Below are 15614 nucleotides of genomic sequence, written 5' to 3'. Positions count from 1 at the left end.
ATCCATTTCCTCAGCGACGCTAACGAGACTTTTAGAGGGTTAAAACACAAAGAGTATCCTTACGCCTTCATGTTAGCAGCCGCTGGATATTGCCTTACAATGCTCGCAGACGTGGCGGTTTCGTTTGTAGCGGCTGGAAGTAATAACCACCACGGCGGAGCTGTCGCCGGAGAGTCGAGGGTGGATGATGATGATGATGTGGCAGTGAAAGAGGAAGACCATCGTGAGATAAGAAGTACTGGTGTGGATGTGAATCAAGTGATTTTGCGGACTACTGGATTTGGAGACACAGCTTTGCTGATTTTTGCACTTTGTTTTCACTCCATCTTCGAGGGAATCGCCATTGGTCTTTCAGGTAACTATCAATCATGAAAACCCTAATTGGTTCGCTAAATAAACCATGTAGCCAAACTATGTAGTTATAATCATTCATTTTATGTGACTTTTTGTAATCTACTCACTCTATTAATTAGGTTTGGTGCCAAATTATGTAGTTAAATCATGGAACATCTCTTGTTGATCGAAATTGTAAATTCAGAAAGATAGTATCTTATGCAACATACTAGCTATAATGTGACCATGAGATACTTTGTATCATGTTATAACCAGAACTGAATTCTGGTAGCGTGGAATATATAAGTACTTAAAAACATACTAGGTATATTCTAGTAGAGAAATCTAGCTAGGCATTACGAAATTTATACGAAAGTCACAAATTATAAACCTAAAGATGGACCCAATTCATGATGTGTATGTATAAGTGTGCGACATTATTCTTTAACAACATTCTATTATGAATATTTGGTTAGAAACTAAAAGCGACGCTTGGAGAAACCTATGGACGATATCATTGCACAAGGTCTTCGCAGCTGTAGCAATGGGAATAGCTCTCCTCAAGTTAATCCCAAAACGACCATTTTTCCTCACCGTTGTCTACTCCTTGGCCTTTGGGATATCGAGTCCCATAGGCGTCGGGATTGGTATTGGCATCAATGCCACTAGCCAAGGAGCCGCTGGTGACTGGACCTATGCGATCTCCATGAGCCTTGCGTGTGGAGTTTTTGTGTATGTTGCGGTTAACCATCTCATCTCAAAGGGATACAAGCCTCGTGAGAAATGTTACTTCGACAAGCCAGTCTACAAGTTTCTTGCTGTCTTCCTCGGAGTTGCTTTGCTCTCTTTTGTTATGATTTGGGATTGATTTTTGGTGATACTTTAGTTTCATTAATTAGTTTTTTTTCATCTATCTTTGTTCAAATTATTGCTTTTTTTTCTTCTTATTATATTAATGTTCGTTGGATTAACAACTTAATGTAAATCTTTGTAAAAACAGAAAAAGTAAGCATTTGTGATGACTGATGACTGATGAGGAGCCACCAAGCCATTTTCGGCTTCTCTATTCCAGATACTCTCTAGCGGAGACAAATAGAAGAAAAAGAAAATTAGATTCACATGCACAATGGATTTAGTTATCACATAGGATTTCTTCTTCTTAAAAGATCCATTACAGATTATATTCGGTCAACGTCAAGCCCAACAATGCGTTTGAACCAACAAACAAAAATTGTAAAGCAATGCGGTTTAATTTGCAAATAGTTATATCAATCAGTATTTCAAAACGATAGTACCAATATTTACTTTTTAACAATAATATGGACCGACAAATATATATGCGAACGGTGGACCTGGAACACCGGACACTTGGTACAGTTTTGTTTATGTCTTTTAATTTCCCAATGTTTCAGAAGGAATCTCTCTAACTTCAATACAAATATTACTCCGTCTGTATCACANTATATATATATATATATATATATATATATATCCAATATTTTTGCTATTAAAGGCAAACCTATTTGGGAAACAATTTGATTTGATAATATTCTGATACTAATTATAGACCTTCACTTGAATCCGGTACATGGCGTTTCACAAGGAAACAGCTAGCTCTTTGGTCGCCGGCGATGATTATTAGACCTTCACTTGTACTTTTTTTGTAGTACAACTTCCGAATTACTTTACCGTTGTACTTGTCACAGCAAATCTCCAACAAAAAAAGTCAACACTGTACTACAATCACCAACAACATATATATATAAAAAAACATACACTAAATATATATATGTTTCATCAATTGAGAAAAGAACACAACACAAACAAACAATAATTGAGAAACAAAAGAAAAAAATAACTAACTAAAATGGCTTTGTCTTCTTCCAAAACCCTAAAGTCAACTCTCTTTTTCTTCTCTATTCTCTTCCTTTGTTTCTCCTTGATTCTTGCTCACGGTGGCATAGACGACGGAGACGAAGAAGAGCCGACCAACCAACCACCTCCTGCAACCGGAACAACCACCGTCGTGAATCTCCGATCGAAAAGTTTGGTGCTTGTAAAGATCTATTGTATTATAATACTCTTCTTTAGCACATTCTTAGCCGGTATCTCACCTTACTTTTACCGATGGAACGAGTCTTTTCTCCTCCTCGGAACTCAATTCTCCGGTGGTATTTTCCTCGCGACCGCTCTAATCCATTTCCTCAGCGACGCTAACGAGACTTTTAGAGGGTTAAAACACAAAGAGTATCCTTACGCCTTCATGTTAGCAGCCGCTGGATATTGCCTTACAATGCTCGCAGACGTGGCGGTTTCGTTTGTAGCGGCTGGAAGTAATAACCACCACGGCGGAGCTGTCGCCGGAGAGTCGAGGGTGGATGATGATGATGATGTGGCAGTGAAAGAGGAAGACCATCGTGAGATAAGAAGTACTGGTGTGGATGTGAATCAAGTGATTTTGCGGACTACTGGATTTGGAGACACAGCTTTGCTGATTTTTGCACTTTGTTTTCACTCCATCTTCGAGGGAATCGCCATTGGTCTTTCAGGTAACTATCAATCATGAAAACCCTAATTGGTTCGCTAAATAAACCATGTAGCCAAACTATGTAGTTATAATCATTCATTTTATGTGACTTTTTGTAATCTACTCACTCTATTAATTAGGTTTGGTGCCAAATTATGTAGTTAAATCATGGAACATCTCTTGTTGATCGAAATTGTAAATTCAGAAAGATAGTATCTTATGCAACATACTAGCTATAATGTGACCATGAGATACTTTGTATCATGTTATAACCAGAACTGAATTCTGGTAGCGTGGAATATATAAGTACTTAAAAACATACTAGGTATATTCTAGTAGAGAAATCTAGCTAGGCATTACGAAATTTATACGAAAGTCACAAATTATAAACCTAAAGATGGACCCAATTCATGATGTGTATGTATAAGTGTGCGACATTATTCTTTAACAACATTCTATTATGAATATTTGGTTAGAAACTAAAAGCGACGCTTGGAGAAACCTATGGACGATATCATTGCACAAGGTCTTCGCAGCTGTAGCAATGGGAATAGCTCTCCTCAAGTTAATCCCAAAACGACCATTTTTCCTCACCGTTGTCTACTCCTTGGCCTTTGGGATATCGAGTCCCATAGGCGTCGGGATTGGTATTGGCATCAATGCCACTAGCCAAGGAGCCGCTGGTGACTGGACCTATGCGATCTCCATGAGCCTTGCGTGTGGAGTTTTTGTGTATGTTGCGGTTAACCATCTCATCTCAAAGGGATACAAGCCTCGTGAGAAATGTTACTTCGACAAGCCAGTCTACAAGTTTCTTGCTGTCTTCCTCGGAGTTGCTTTGCTCTCTTTTGTTATGATTTGGGATTGATTTTTGGTGATACTTTAGTTTCATTAATTAGTTTTTTTTCATCTATCTTTGTTCAAATTATTGCTTTTTTTTCTTCTTATTATATTAATGTTCGTTGGATTAACAACTTAATGTAAATCTTTGTAAAAACAGAAAAAGTAAGCATTTGTGATGACTGATGACTGATGAGGAGCCACCAAGCCATTTTCGGCTTCTCTATTCCAGATACTCTCTAGCGGAGACAAATAGAAGAAAAAGAAAATTAGATTCACATGCACAATGGATTTAGTTATCACATAGGATTTCTTCTTCTTAAAAGATCCATTACAGATTATATTCGGTCAACGTCAAGCCCAACAATGCGTTTGAACCAACAAACAAAAATTGTAAAGCAATGCGGTTTAATTTGCAAATAGTTATATCAATCAGTATTTCAAAACGATAGTACCAATATTTACTTTTTAACAATAATATGGACCGACAAATATATATGCGAACGGTGGACCTGGAACACCGGACACTTGGTACAGTTTTGTTTATGTCTTTTAATTTCCCAATGTTTCAGAAGGAATCTCTCTAACTTCAATACAAATATTACTCCGTCTGTATCACAAAAAATTAGAGCAGTATACAACCATTTCAATCGAAAGAAAACAGCTTAGAAAAATATAGTTTGACTAAGATAAATTCAGTAACACTTTGTACTGTTACATTACATTTTGAGTCGTAGTCGATGATACAAATGCGATTCTAAAAAAAAAGATGTTCAACACAATCATTCAATGTATAGTATGTTAGACTTTTTTGGCACAATAATACAAAACAAAACAAATTAGTAGTCCATTATATTTTTCAATTGCAAAGTAATTTTTTGCAGTTTTTTCTTTCTACTAGTAGTTTTTTTTGGTTAAAGTATAAAAGAACACTGCGTAATAAAAAATACATTTAATTAAAATGGAAATGAGTGTATCATCGATACAGATTTGTGCTTTCAAAAAATTAAAAGATGTGTAAAGAAAATGAAACGAAAAAAAAAAAGAGAGTAAAAAATCTGTAATTATTTAACCTAGTCTTGTCTCTTCACATTCATAACGATGATCTCTCAGGCATGTTTGTGCCAACAAACGAGCATTGAAACGCAGCGTTTCATGATGTAAAACCGAGACTTGTGCTCCTTGGCCATATTACGACACTTTCGGGTCACCGAAGCTCCTTTCTGAGACAAGCTCCGAGAGATGGAACACTTGGAAGCAGAAGAAGTCGTGGAAGATGTACCATCAGCTTGGCATTTCGTTGAACCGCTTCTAGATAGAAACGGAGATTTCGAAGGAGTAGGCTTTGCAGAGAAACTACGTCTAAAGGTGGGCTCTGATGATGAAGAATACGAAGTGGGTTTAGTTGAGAAACTTCGTGTGAATACGGGGTTTGAAGAAGACGAAGACGAAGTTTTTGTTGAGAAGCTTCGTGTGAAAACATGATGTTTTGAAGAGAAATGAGTGGTTTCGAAGATGAAATCTTTCTTGGAAACTTTCCACAACGTCTCATCATCCATCAATCAAGAGTGGATTTTCTCAGTCGTTTCTTCTGATCAAACTACTCAGTATATAAATGCACATCAATTAATGTAGCATATGTGTATCTCTCTGTGTGAGTGTGTTTGATGTTTGAATTGAAGACGGAGCAAAGAGAATATTAGTGAGTTAGAATGAAATATTGGTCAAACTTATATTGTACTACAATTTTTGTAATATTTACATTTGTCTACTACTACACACACATGTATCTATAGAGGTTGTCCAAGGAAATAATATTTTTCTTAAATCGAGAAAAATTGAATATTATTGTGGTGTTATTCAGTATTGTTAAAAACATTTAAAAACAAAACAGACAGTAGTACATATTAATGTAGTACACAATAATTCTTTTTCAAGGTATAACGCAAATTTGACTTATATATGATTCTTAACGTAATACAGTACTTGACAAGTGACAAATCATTCAACAATTTACCATAAAATATATTACTAGATTCAAATTGGAGTGGTGGTACAATAACGTTAATATCCAAAACAATGATATTACATGCTCTGTTCCAAATTATTGATAAATTATGCATGGATACGTAACTAATTTGATTATGTGGAAATCTAACACAATTCGAATACATTATTCGGATTTTTTAATTTCAAATGTAACATGGCATATCATCTTTGAGAGACTCTGGCTTTTTTTGGGGTCAAACTTAGGAGAGATTCTGATTTATCGGGCTAGAACTTCACATAATAATATTAAGTACACAAGCTCATTAAACTATATGTTATCGACGTCATTACTTACAAGCTCTGTCATCTTCAATTACTTATTCAAAAAGCTTACAAATGCGGGATTAAAAACATTATCCCGAGTTGGGACCATTAGTGTACGATTAGCCAAAGAAAAGTCGTAAAACAAATAGCAAGTGAAATCTGAATTTACTTTCACTATATTCCATTGCACGATTGACCACCAATTTATGTAAACTTTGAACATTTTTTAATATAATTTTATTCAAGAACAAAAAAAGACTTTCTATATATTTCTTATTTACAGTTTCTGTATGCACTAAATTTCTCCCTTAAGCCTTAACCAAGATATTTTCAACAAGGAAAATGTGCCTCGAGATTCATATGATCCATGTGGAAACAATGTTTTATTTTTTTCTTGATCGGGTCAAAGAAACTATATAAATACACAATAAAGCTTGGGACCAACGGCAAAGAGTTGACTAAAAAAACACACTTATGGACCATTTTCACATGTAACCATGTGAGTTCCCACAACCGTAACCACAAGAGACCTCTCACTTCTGAGTTCTCACTATTATTCACATTCAAGATTAGAACCTTATCAGTGTTTTAAATACACAGTTGTTATAATCTTGTTTGGGTTTTTCAAGCATGTGTGGGGATCTTTTGAAAGGTCCACATGTGAATGGTTTTGCCAATAACATAAGCAAGATAGAAACACCATTAATTAAAAAGATATTTCACAACATGTGCATGATCATGAGTCAGAGAAGAGAAAAGGGACTTTACCTTCTTGGTTTTGTGTCCTTGTAAGATCGATCTCCAAGACATCTTTACTAGAGAATGAACAAAGAAACTGACAATAGTAGCCATGTATTTGCTGATGCAGCATCATCAAGATTCCCACTCGAAAGGAACCCTTTTCTTCGGATCGAGGGGCGAAAACAAAGGGAACCACATCTCTTGTGAATCTTAATGGTGCTGCATCTGCGACTACTGGCTGGTAACATCCACCAAAGGGCTACACCTTTTACCCTATTCATCGAAGAACCCAGCTATATCAACCGCAGAAAAGATCCTTATCGGTTTCGAGCTCTAAATTTGGGAACTTCTTTGGTTTTAACCCAACAAATGAAAAAAGCAAAGAGGAAAGCAAGATGATTCTGAAAGCAAATGAATCAGCAAGATGATTTTGGTGATAAGGAATTGAGAGGGATAGGTACATGAATATATACACTCATATGAAGAAAGCTAGTTGGTCGATGTAAAATCACGTGGAAAGGGACAGAAGTAGCATCAAGATCTCTAATTGACTTTTGAATAAAGAGAGAGAGATTGCATCAATATAACACAAGCCCACTTCACTATACAAGTGTCAGGAACAGAAGCCAAACCTAAAGAGTTTTCAATATGACATATATCAAGATCTCAAGTGTTTTATATACACAAACCTCAAAACCTTTTTTTCTCCAAAGTACCATGAAGAAGCCAATTAAAGAAACATTTCCAGGTGGAGTTTGATAATGGGTTGCAAATGCAAAGGACGATAAAAAAAAAAAAAAAAAAGTTTGTATCAGGATTGAAGAATTTTATTAAACTAAACATGATTGATTAGTGTGGAACAAGTGGGATTAGGAAAATTATTAGATTAGAAATGTCACTTTATTTAGACTAATCATGATTAAGATTGTTCCCTGTGCGGTTTCTTACGTGTAAAGGCGAAAACACTCAGAAAGAAAGCAGGCAGCTTTAGTTTTTAACTGAAGTTGTTCATAAACTTTAAGTCAGGGAATCAGTTTAGATCAGGAGATTTACAAAATTAGGGTCACATGTACCCAATTAAATGGATCAAGTCAAGAAAAGAAAATGGATGCAGCAAATCACGGTTGATTTATGCGACAGCGAAATTGGATCACCAAAACAAGGACAAAAGATAAGGCACTACTAATACTATAAAGCACTCAATCAAAGTATGTGTTAGGAAATAACTCAACACTCATAAGCTACAGCTACAAGCAATCAAAGATGATGTGAAGTTTGGTTTTCCATAAGAGCCAATCACTTTTCAGATTCGTGCTAACCCAAAGTTTTGAACTTTAAACTAATATTACTAATTAATTACTAATGACAAATATCTTGAAATAGAAAGTAAGAGAACCATGAATAGCATAAAAGCATATCCCTTTCACAAGCCTACCATTACCATTAAAAATAACAAAATCCAACTCAGCTTCATTCATACATCTCTGACTGATAGATACCAGATAACTAGACACACAATACATGTTCCTCTAAAAGCACTAGTAAACAAAAGGAATGAACTTGTGCCTAACCTTATCAGCATAATCCGAATAGCTTTGCCCGAAATTCTCCACCATCAATTCTTCCTCCAGCTTTGCCTTCTTGTTATAGTAAACCAAAGAAACAGCTAAAAGAAACAACAGACTCAAAGGCGCACGCAGAGCAGTGCAGTATGTAGCGAAGAGAAGCATCGTAGAAGCATATATCGGATGCCTGACCCATCTATAAGGACCAAATTGCACAACAGCCGTTGGAACCACAACCTTTTCAGAATATCTAGCAAGATATAGCGTTGAATCGTAATGCATAAGCATTGTAACCACAATCAAAATCCATATCCCTAGATTAGCCCAACCACCTGGTAAACGGTGCAGCTCAGGCCCTTCAAAAGCAGCAAGCCAATGTCCAACCATGACACCAACACCAAACAAAACCCGAGACCATAAAGGCGTGTTCACATCCCATTTGGGATCATGGGAGCGAGCATAGTAATCTCCATAGAGCCTTTTTCTCACAGTTACATTGAAGAAGAAGAAGTAATGATAAGCCAAGAAGAACACATAAGGCCAGCCTTCAAGATAACCATTGAAATAAGCAGGAGGCACAAGTGTAAGCCATGTGAAAACTGAACTCACAATACCAAGCTGCTCAAAGGCATTGGCTTCCCCAAGCCAGTGCCTACGGAAACAGTAAATCCCGTAACCCGCAAGACCCACAGCGATAAACCAAGGCCAGAACAGCCATGTCCAGCTGAAATACATCCATAAGAAAGGGTCCAGAGCCAAAGTCACGAGCTTTCTAGCAGCCAAAGTCACAACCGATAGAACAAGAGCTAACTTCGCAAAATCTATGGGCTTCACTTTCTTCAAGTCCCGAACTTTCTCCACCAGTGAACCAAAAGAGAAGGTTTTGAATTGGCCAAGGAAAGGGTTATCGGAATCCGAAACAGTAGAGCTAGAAATCGAGCATCTGGGCGAAACCCATGAACCTTTTCTAACTGGGAACGAGGCACCTCTCCAGATAGATGGACTCTTAATCGCTTCGAAACTTGGAAGTAACGGAGTGGTTCTGGAATCAGCACGAATCGAATTGCACTTAAGGTGTTTGTTTAAATGCCTGAACGAAAACTTTCGGGATTCTCCCAACGGCGTCGTAGCTCGAGGAACAGCCTTCCAGCACAGAAGCACAGCTTCCATGGCGAATATAATTTTTTGAAAAATAAAAAAGGACAGATACAAAGACAAAGATTCAGAAAAAATATTTCAGCTTCATATCTGCTTCGAACCCGAAACTAAGAAAAAAAAACAGATAACACAGAGAGAAAGTGAACTAATTTTTTACTTCAGTGTTTACTAATTATAATGGGCCTATGGGCTAATAAAAACTAGCCCATTATGAAAATAGGTTAAGGTCTAAAAAAGCGTAATGGGCTTGGGGGCAAAAATGTAAAAAATGAGGAAGGTTCTATAAATTTTGGCTCAGCTAAAATGTGTTGACTATAACGCCGGCGGGGTCCTAACCGTTGAAAACCGACCGGTCGCTGCACATGGCGCCACTTATGAAGTGTGGGCTTAAGATGTTGAAACTCAACTTTAACTTTAAGACTTATTAATTTTCATTTGTCATTTTATTTTCCAGCGTAACTTAATTTAGCCAAAGCTGCAAATCAATAAATAATGACAGATTTGTTGTCACGACCACTAATAGCATAGTTACTTGTATATTAAAATTAGAGTTTACTATATATTATTATGAACCCTTTTGTGGTATATAAAAGTCGTCTCGAATATATATATACTTTTCCATTGTTTAAGACCAAATATATTTTAACCAAAATAAGACCAATTCGGGTCTTACATTAAATGTATATATCGAGGAGTAACAGTAAGGAAAAAAAAAATTAGGTATTTTAATGTCACACGGTCAAGAATATCTCAGTCACAGAAGTCTTTCTTATTTGTATATTCTAGTTCTAGATCAAATTGGGAAGGGTGACATGATCAAAGAGAAACGATATGTAATTTTTGACGCGTGGACTTTATTGTAATGCCTAATGAAATATCTATATGCTTTTGAATTGCACATTAATGGGAATCATGAGAACCATTTCTATAATCATAAAAATTCCTTTTTTTGACAACGAAAAATATTATAAACTTGATGATTAAGCAAAGAATTACTCGTTGTCTAAATTAATTAATTAATACTCAATTATTTTAGTGACTTTATATATTCTCACACGTATTCAACTTTCTTATATAACGACTCTGCGTTTCTCTCTTCTTTTCTTCATCAAATATTTTTCTCTTCTTCGTTTCTCTCACGTCTATTATTTTTCTCTCATCTTTTATTATTTTATAGGTAATTGCTTCTTCTAACCTTACCTAACCAGAGTACTGTTCTACATGTATTTCTTTTTCTAAGTTTCAATTCTTAAATCCTCATTATTTAGTTTTCTTTATTTATGATGTTTTTAGAACCAATCAGATTTGCAGTTTCTGAAGAAATGGAATTTGTGAAAACCTCTCCACCAATATATGAATGTCTCCTCTTTGGTAAGAAGTTTCGTTTGATTTAATTTGTTTGAATTACATTCAAGAAAATGGAAGCAAATAATTACAAATTTTATTGATCTTTTCATATGTTTGTTTCCAATAGATTTGGATGATACACTTTACCCTTTCAGCTCTGGTTTATCAGACGCATGCACCAACAACATTATAGGTATGCTAATTAACTCTTCATATTTTTGATTAATTCTTTATATGTTTAACATATCATATGGAGAAGAAAAAAGAAAAAAAGTCCTTAAAATCATCACCAAATTACCCTTGTGCAGAATTTATGGTTGAAAAGCTTGGAATAGATGAAGAGGGAGTAGTTGAGCTAAATGATATTCTTTACAAGAAACATGGAACTACAATGGCTGGTCTTAAGGTAAAATTACCTTGAACATAATTATGTTGGTCAATGAATAGATACATACAACAATAGGTTAAATCGATATTTAATATACAAGATCATTTCTGCAGGCTGTGGGCTATGAATTCGACAATGACGAGTACCACAGCTTTGTTCATGGGAGATTACCTTATGAAAACCTTAAACCGGACCCGGTTCTGAGAAATCTCCTCACTAGTCTACCTTTCCGAAAACTGGTATTGTTTTCTTTATCTTATCTGTTTCGCAGTTTCAACTTTTATTGTATTCATAAGATTCGGGTTTGATTGTTAAGGTTTTCTCGAATGGAGATGATGGTCATGTGATGAGGGCTCTAAAAAGACTCGGCATTGAAGACTGTTTTGAGAGAATTATAAGTTTCGAGACCTTGAATCCTGTGATCAACGAGGCTGCTGAGGTTTCTTGCGAGACAGGTCATCTTCCCGAGAATCCAGTTATCTGTAAACCAACCGAGATTGCTTTCGAGAAAGCATTCGAAATCGCTCAGCTTGATCCTCACAAAACCGTAAGTTTCATAAACGAATAACTAAACATATACAGCTTCTTAGACTTCTCTGTTGAGTTGGGTTAGATTTTCTCTTAATCAATAGTTTTATATATATCTCCTAATCAACATTATCATGTTTGTTTGTGTGTAGTTGTTCTTCGACGACAGTGTCCGGAACATCCAAACCGGAAAAGCCGTTGGTCTCCATACAGTATTGGTAAGAACCGGTTAACATGTTAACCAATACCTAAATAAACAAAAAAAAAAAAAATGAAAAGTTACTAATTTAAATTTATTTCAGGTTGGTAAATCAGAAAAGGTGGATGGAAGTGATTACGCGTTAGAAAGCATTCACAACATGAAAGAGGCATTTCCAGAGTTATGGTTGGAATCCAACATCAACGACAAAGAATCTGAAAGAATTGTTTACGCTACACAGATCTCGATTGAAACTACTATTCAAGCTTAAACTTTACATGTGCTCCTCAACTGATCTTTCCGTATTTAATGAATGTTTCAATAAAATAAAATATATATCCATTCGTATCTTGTATTGAATACGTTGATATATTGTAACTTTGTTTATAGTGTTGTGTTATGTACTAGTAAAAGATCCAATTAAGTAATTTTCACTTGATACATGAGTTAAACTTATTAACTAAATGCATTTGGTTTAGATGGGTTAAAACAAAAGATGGAAAATTCTGCTCAAGTACAATAGCTATATAAAAAAATTAAAACAAACTAATTTATAGATAAATTTAAAAAAAAAATAAAGGCACACGAAGCATTTTGAAAAAGTTTTGGTGTCGGCTCGAATATTATGCGCATCATTTGATTAGCAAAAACTAAAGAAAAGCCAAATTAATGTCACGTGAAAACAGTGGTCGACGTCGATGTCGTCGTGAGTAATTGCTTTCCCTCCCTGATTTGACGATAACATGTGCATATATGGATTACTATATTGTTGCATCGAGACTGACAGATCTTGATGATTGAGATGATATTTCCGAAAATGGTCGGTGAAATCAAATAGTTGAGGAATAACTCAATACAAAAACAACAACATGATTTACTACGAAATATTCCTACAGAAAATTTATAAATTATTTGTCCAAAAAAAAAAAAAAAAATTAAAGATCAAGTAAAATCAGAGGCGGCAACAGAAAAAAAAAAAAACAAAAAAAAAACAAAAATTCTTTCACCATATTTACAAGATGGACTTTTGTATAAATAAACTCGCTTCATTTGCATTGATTGCGAAAAATGTAGAATGTGGTTATGTGGGTTAATTATATACTTATATACATGTAATTAAACCAACAATCGTGAGTGTACTTATTTTGACATGAAAATATCAATCTCAAGACGTCCCACTCTATAAAATAATTTTGAGTAATATGGAAAACGTGACATATGGTCAAGCAAACGAATAATGTTGGTTAATTATTTCCCCATCAACGAATATATTATAAGAACTGGTATCTTTTTTTTCTTCTTTAAATTAAACTATGTACTATTGATAAGTACGATTGGATTGCAACAACTAAAAGTCGAACGCTGTTATTGACTTTTGTTTTCACGTAGCTTATAACGCGCATTAGCTTGTTTCTTATATAAACACATACATACCTGCGTTATCAAATCGCTTCATCAAATATTTTATCTACATCAGTTCATCACCATTTCTCTAAAATCTTGTAATTTCTCTCTTTTAATACCCTCATCTAGCACTAAGGTAAATAATGTCTCCTCTATCTTTTCATTTTTGTTGGTTGCAAACACAACTGCATTTTCAAATGATCTTTCTTTTGATTTTCATTACTTCTGTATTTTTTGAATCTGCTAGTTTGGAAGAGAAATATGGAATTCGTGACCAACTCCACACCAAGATATGAATGTCTTGTCTTTGGTAAGAAGAAGTGATGTCTAATTTGTTAGATCAAATTTAAGAATATGCAAGCAATTAAATTTTTTTTTATTGATCTATCTCTATTGTTTTTTTTTTTTTTCAATAGATTTGGATGATACTCTATATCCTCTAAGCTCCGGTTTGTCAGAAGCATGCGCCAACAACATCATAGGTACTAGTCTTTTTCATTTTTTAATTTAACATGTTTATTAGGGAAACCCTTGGAAATTTACGAACCGTCCTTTGGCAGAATTCATGGTTCAAAAGCTTGGAGTAGAAGAAGACAGAGTTGTTGAACTAAACCAACTTCTCTATAGAACATATGGAACTTCAATGGCTGGCCTTAAGGTATATTTTTGTTAATCAAAGCAAGAAAATGACTAATAATTTATTACTAGGAACATATATTGGATGACCACATAATCACATACGTATTAGTTGACGACTCCAAACTTCACCTGAATTGTTTCACTGTTACAAACTCCACGACATTGGCTTACTTACTGTAAAACCAAAATTTTAATTATTTGATTATTTATTTAGGCTATAGGTTATGAATTCGACAATGACGAGTACCACAGCTATGTTCATGGGAGATTACCCTATGAAAACCTTAAACCGGATCCGGTTCTGAGAAATCTACTTCTTAGCCTACCTTTTCGAAAATTGGTATTGTTTTATCTTTCTCTTTTTTTCTATTTCTTTTCTAATAGCTTAAATTTCAGTTAAATAAAATGTTGGTTTATTTATTAAAGGTGTTCTCAAATGGAGATGATGTTCATGTGATGAGGGCTCTAAAAAGACTCGGTATTGAAGACTGTTTTGAGAGAATCATAAGTTTCGAGACCTTAAAGCCTAAGACCAATGATGCTGAGAATTCTTGTGTCACAGGTCATCTTCCCGAGAATCCGGTTATCTGTAAACCAGCCAAGATTGCTTTCGAGAAAGCCTTCGAGATTGCACAGCTCAATCCTCACAAGGCCGTAAGATTTGATGATGACTTAAAAAACTAACATAATAACTAGACATTGTTTTATTTTATTTTAGTTTTACCTTAATCAGTATTTGATCTCATACTCAATATCAATCGGTGTTTCCTCTACAGTTGTTCTTCGACGACAGTATCCGGAACATCCAAACCGGAAAAGTCATGGGTCTTCGTACAGTCTTGGTAAGATCCGGTTAACATGTTGAACTCTTAGAAGAAATTAGTGAAAAATCATCAAACATATATGTACATTTCCAAGACTTATATACAGTACTGAATGAAAAATATCATTTTAAAATTTATGACAGGTCGGTAAATCAGAAAAAGTAGATGGAAGTGATTACGCGTTAGAAAGCATTCACAACATGAAAAAAGCATTACCGGAGTTATGGTCGGAATCCAACAGCAACAACAACAAGAAATCTGAAAGAATGAGTTACCTCGCACAAATCTCTATTGCAACTTCTGTTGAAGCTTGATCATGTGTACATGTTTACTTAATTTTGTGAAGATGTTTACATATACATATATTTACCACATAGATACTAAGAGTAAGATACATCGTTCATCGTTGCTGCAACGGTGGATAAAAAGAGTAATGATCTACATATACTATATACATCATGTGGAACATATTGGACATCTTTCGTTTCGATATTTATAGCACGAGTGTGGTCCATAGAACTTAGTAATTGCTTTTACAATTGAGGAGGACAAAACAAAACTTTTGATATATATATATCCTGTATACTTATGTGTGTTATTATTTATTATTTTCCTGGTTTTAGAAGTTCAACATATTGCACATCCTTCGTTTCTTTCATGTTTCGAGGTATTTATAGCACAAGTGTGGTCCATAAAACTTGGTAATTGCTATTACAAACGAGGACAAAACAAAACTTTTGATTAGACAATTCATAGATTTTAGTAGAAACGTAAGAGTTATGCTTATGTGTCACATAATATAGGACAG

At 34.9% G+C, this 15614-nt stretch overlaps 6 protein-coding genes across 12 annotated transcripts in view; 4 read left to right on the top strand and 2 right to left on the bottom strand.

The window, feature by feature from the left end:
- LOC104762071 (zinc transporter 2-like) overlaps positions 1-1201 on the top strand; it is a 2427-nt gene extending 1226 nt beyond the window's left edge. Inside the window, exon 2 of the mRNA XM_010485290.1 lies at positions 810-1201. Coding sequence (XP_010483592.1) covers positions 810-1201 — 392 coding nt within the window. The remainder of the gene's footprint in view (positions 1-809) is intronic.
- LOC104762069 (zinc transporter 2-like) lies at positions 2201-3728 on the top strand. The gene is made up of 2 exons (XM_010485289.1): positions 2201-2882; positions 3337-3728. Exons 1-2 carry the CDS (start codon positions 2201-2203, stop codon positions 3726-3728), a joined length of 1074 nt encoding a protein of 357 aa, XP_010483591.1.
- Positions 4648-5866, bottom strand: LOC104762067 (putative protein TPRXL). Its single transcript, XM_019239969.1, has one exon. The coding sequence runs from the start codon at positions 5257-5259 to the stop codon at positions 4810-4812; it is 450 nt and encodes a 149-aa protein (XP_019095514.1). The 5' UTR covers positions 5260-5866; the 3' UTR covers positions 4648-4809.
- LOC104762068 lies at positions 5942-9623 on the bottom strand. 2 transcript variants are annotated; one of them, XM_019239960.1, is made up of 2 exons: positions 8326-9623; positions 5942-7027 (listed from the first exon to the last, which is right to left on the bottom strand). In XM_019239960.1, the coding sequence occupies exons 1-2, from the start codon at positions 9487-9489 to the stop codon at positions 6986-6988; spliced, it is 1206 nt and encodes a 401-aa protein (XP_019095505.1). In that variant the 5' UTR covers positions 9490-9623; the 3' UTR covers positions 5942-6985. The 2 variants fall into 2 exon arrangements, with proteins under 2 accessions (XP_019095505.1, XP_010483590.1); XM_010485288.2 differs by lacking the exon at positions 5942-7027 and having other exon boundaries at positions 8142-9623.
- LOC104762066 (suppressor of disruption of TFIIS-like) lies at positions 10598-12380 on the top strand. Of its 4 annotated transcripts, none has more exons than XM_010485285.2 (8): positions 10598-10654; positions 10781-10848; positions 10952-11017; positions 11133-11230; positions 11326-11451; positions 11529-11759; positions 11893-11958; positions 12043-12380. In XM_010485285.2, exons 2-8 carry the CDS (start codon positions 10800-10802, stop codon positions 12208-12210), a joined length of 804 nt encoding a protein of 267 aa, XP_010483587.1. In that variant the 5' UTR covers positions 10598-10654; positions 10781-10799; the 3' UTR covers positions 12211-12380. The 4 variants fall into 4 exon arrangements, with proteins under 4 accessions (XP_010483587.1, XP_010483585.1, XP_010483588.1 ...); XM_010485283.2 differs by having other exon boundaries at positions 10771-10848; XM_010485286.2 differs by lacking the exon at positions 10598-10654 and adding an exon at positions 10662-10686.
- On the top strand, positions 13397-15450 carry LOC104762065 (suppressor of disruption of TFIIS-like). Of its 3 annotated transcripts, XM_010485282.1 has the most exons (9): positions 13397-13479; positions 13591-13653; positions 13760-13825; positions 13904-14001; positions 14197-14322; positions 14409-14460; positions 14545-14636; positions 14759-14824; positions 14950-15450. In XM_010485282.1, the coding sequence occupies exons 2-9, from the start codon at positions 13605-13607 to the stop codon at positions 15118-15120; spliced, it is 720 nt and encodes a 239-aa protein (XP_010483584.1). In that variant the 5' UTR covers positions 13397-13479; positions 13591-13604; the 3' UTR covers positions 15121-15450. The 3 variants fall into 3 exon arrangements, with proteins under 3 accessions (XP_010483584.1, XP_010483581.1, XP_010483582.1); XM_010485279.1 differs by having other exon boundaries at positions 14409-14636; XM_010485280.1 differs by having other exon boundaries at positions 13418-13441; positions 14409-14636.

The sequence above is a fragment of the Camelina sativa genome, chromosome 18 (genome assembly GCF_000633955.1).
Source record: "Camelina sativa cultivar DH55 chromosome 18, Cs, whole genome shotgun sequence".
Classification (NCBI taxonomy): domain Eukaryota; kingdom Viridiplantae; phylum Streptophyta; class Magnoliopsida; order Brassicales; family Brassicaceae; genus Camelina; species Camelina sativa.
This window is presented reverse-complemented; position numbering and strand designations above follow the sequence as displayed.

Coding starts and splice junctions, on each gene's coding strand:
- LOC104762069 (XM_010485289.1), top strand. CDS start 2,201: ATGGCTTTGTCTTCTTCCAAAACCCTAAAGTCAACTCTCTTTTTCTTC. Junction 2,883..3,336: donor AATCGCCATTGGTCTTTCAG/GTAACTATCAAT, acceptor ATATTTGGTTAG/AAACTAAAAGCGACGCTTGG.
- LOC104762067 (XM_019239969.1), bottom strand. CDS start 5,259: ATGGATGATGAGACGTTGTGGAAAGTTTCCAAGAAAGATTTCATCTTC.
- LOC104762068 (XM_019239960.1), bottom strand. CDS start 9,489: ATGGAAGCTGTGCTTCTGTGCTGGAAGGCTGTTCCTCGAGCTACGACG. Junction 7,028..8,325: donor ATTCGGATTATGCTGATAAG/GTTAGGCACAAG, acceptor TTCGATGAATAG/GGTAAAAGGTGTAGCCCTTT.
- LOC104762066 (XM_010485285.2), top strand. CDS start 10,800: ATGGAATTTGTGAAAACCTCTCCACCAATATATGAATGTCTCCTCTTT. Junction 11,018..11,132: donor ATGCACCAACAACATTATAG/GTATGCTAATTA, acceptor ACCCTTGTGCAG/AATTTATGGTTGAAAAGCTT. Junction 11,452..11,528: donor GTCTACCTTTCCGAAAACTG/GTATTGTTTTCT, acceptor TTGATTGTTAAG/GTTTTCTCGAATGGAGATGA.
- LOC104762065 (XM_010485279.1), top strand. CDS start 13,605: ATGGAATTCGTGACCAACTCCACACCAAGATATGAATGTCTTGTCTTT. Junction 13,826..13,903: donor ATGCGCCAACAACATCATAG/GTACTAGTCTTT, acceptor GTCCTTTGGCAG/AATTCATGGTTCAAAAGCTT. Junction 14,002..14,196: donor CTTCAATGGCTGGCCTTAAG/GTATATTTTTGT, acceptor TTATTTATTTAG/GCTATAGGTTATGAATTCGA.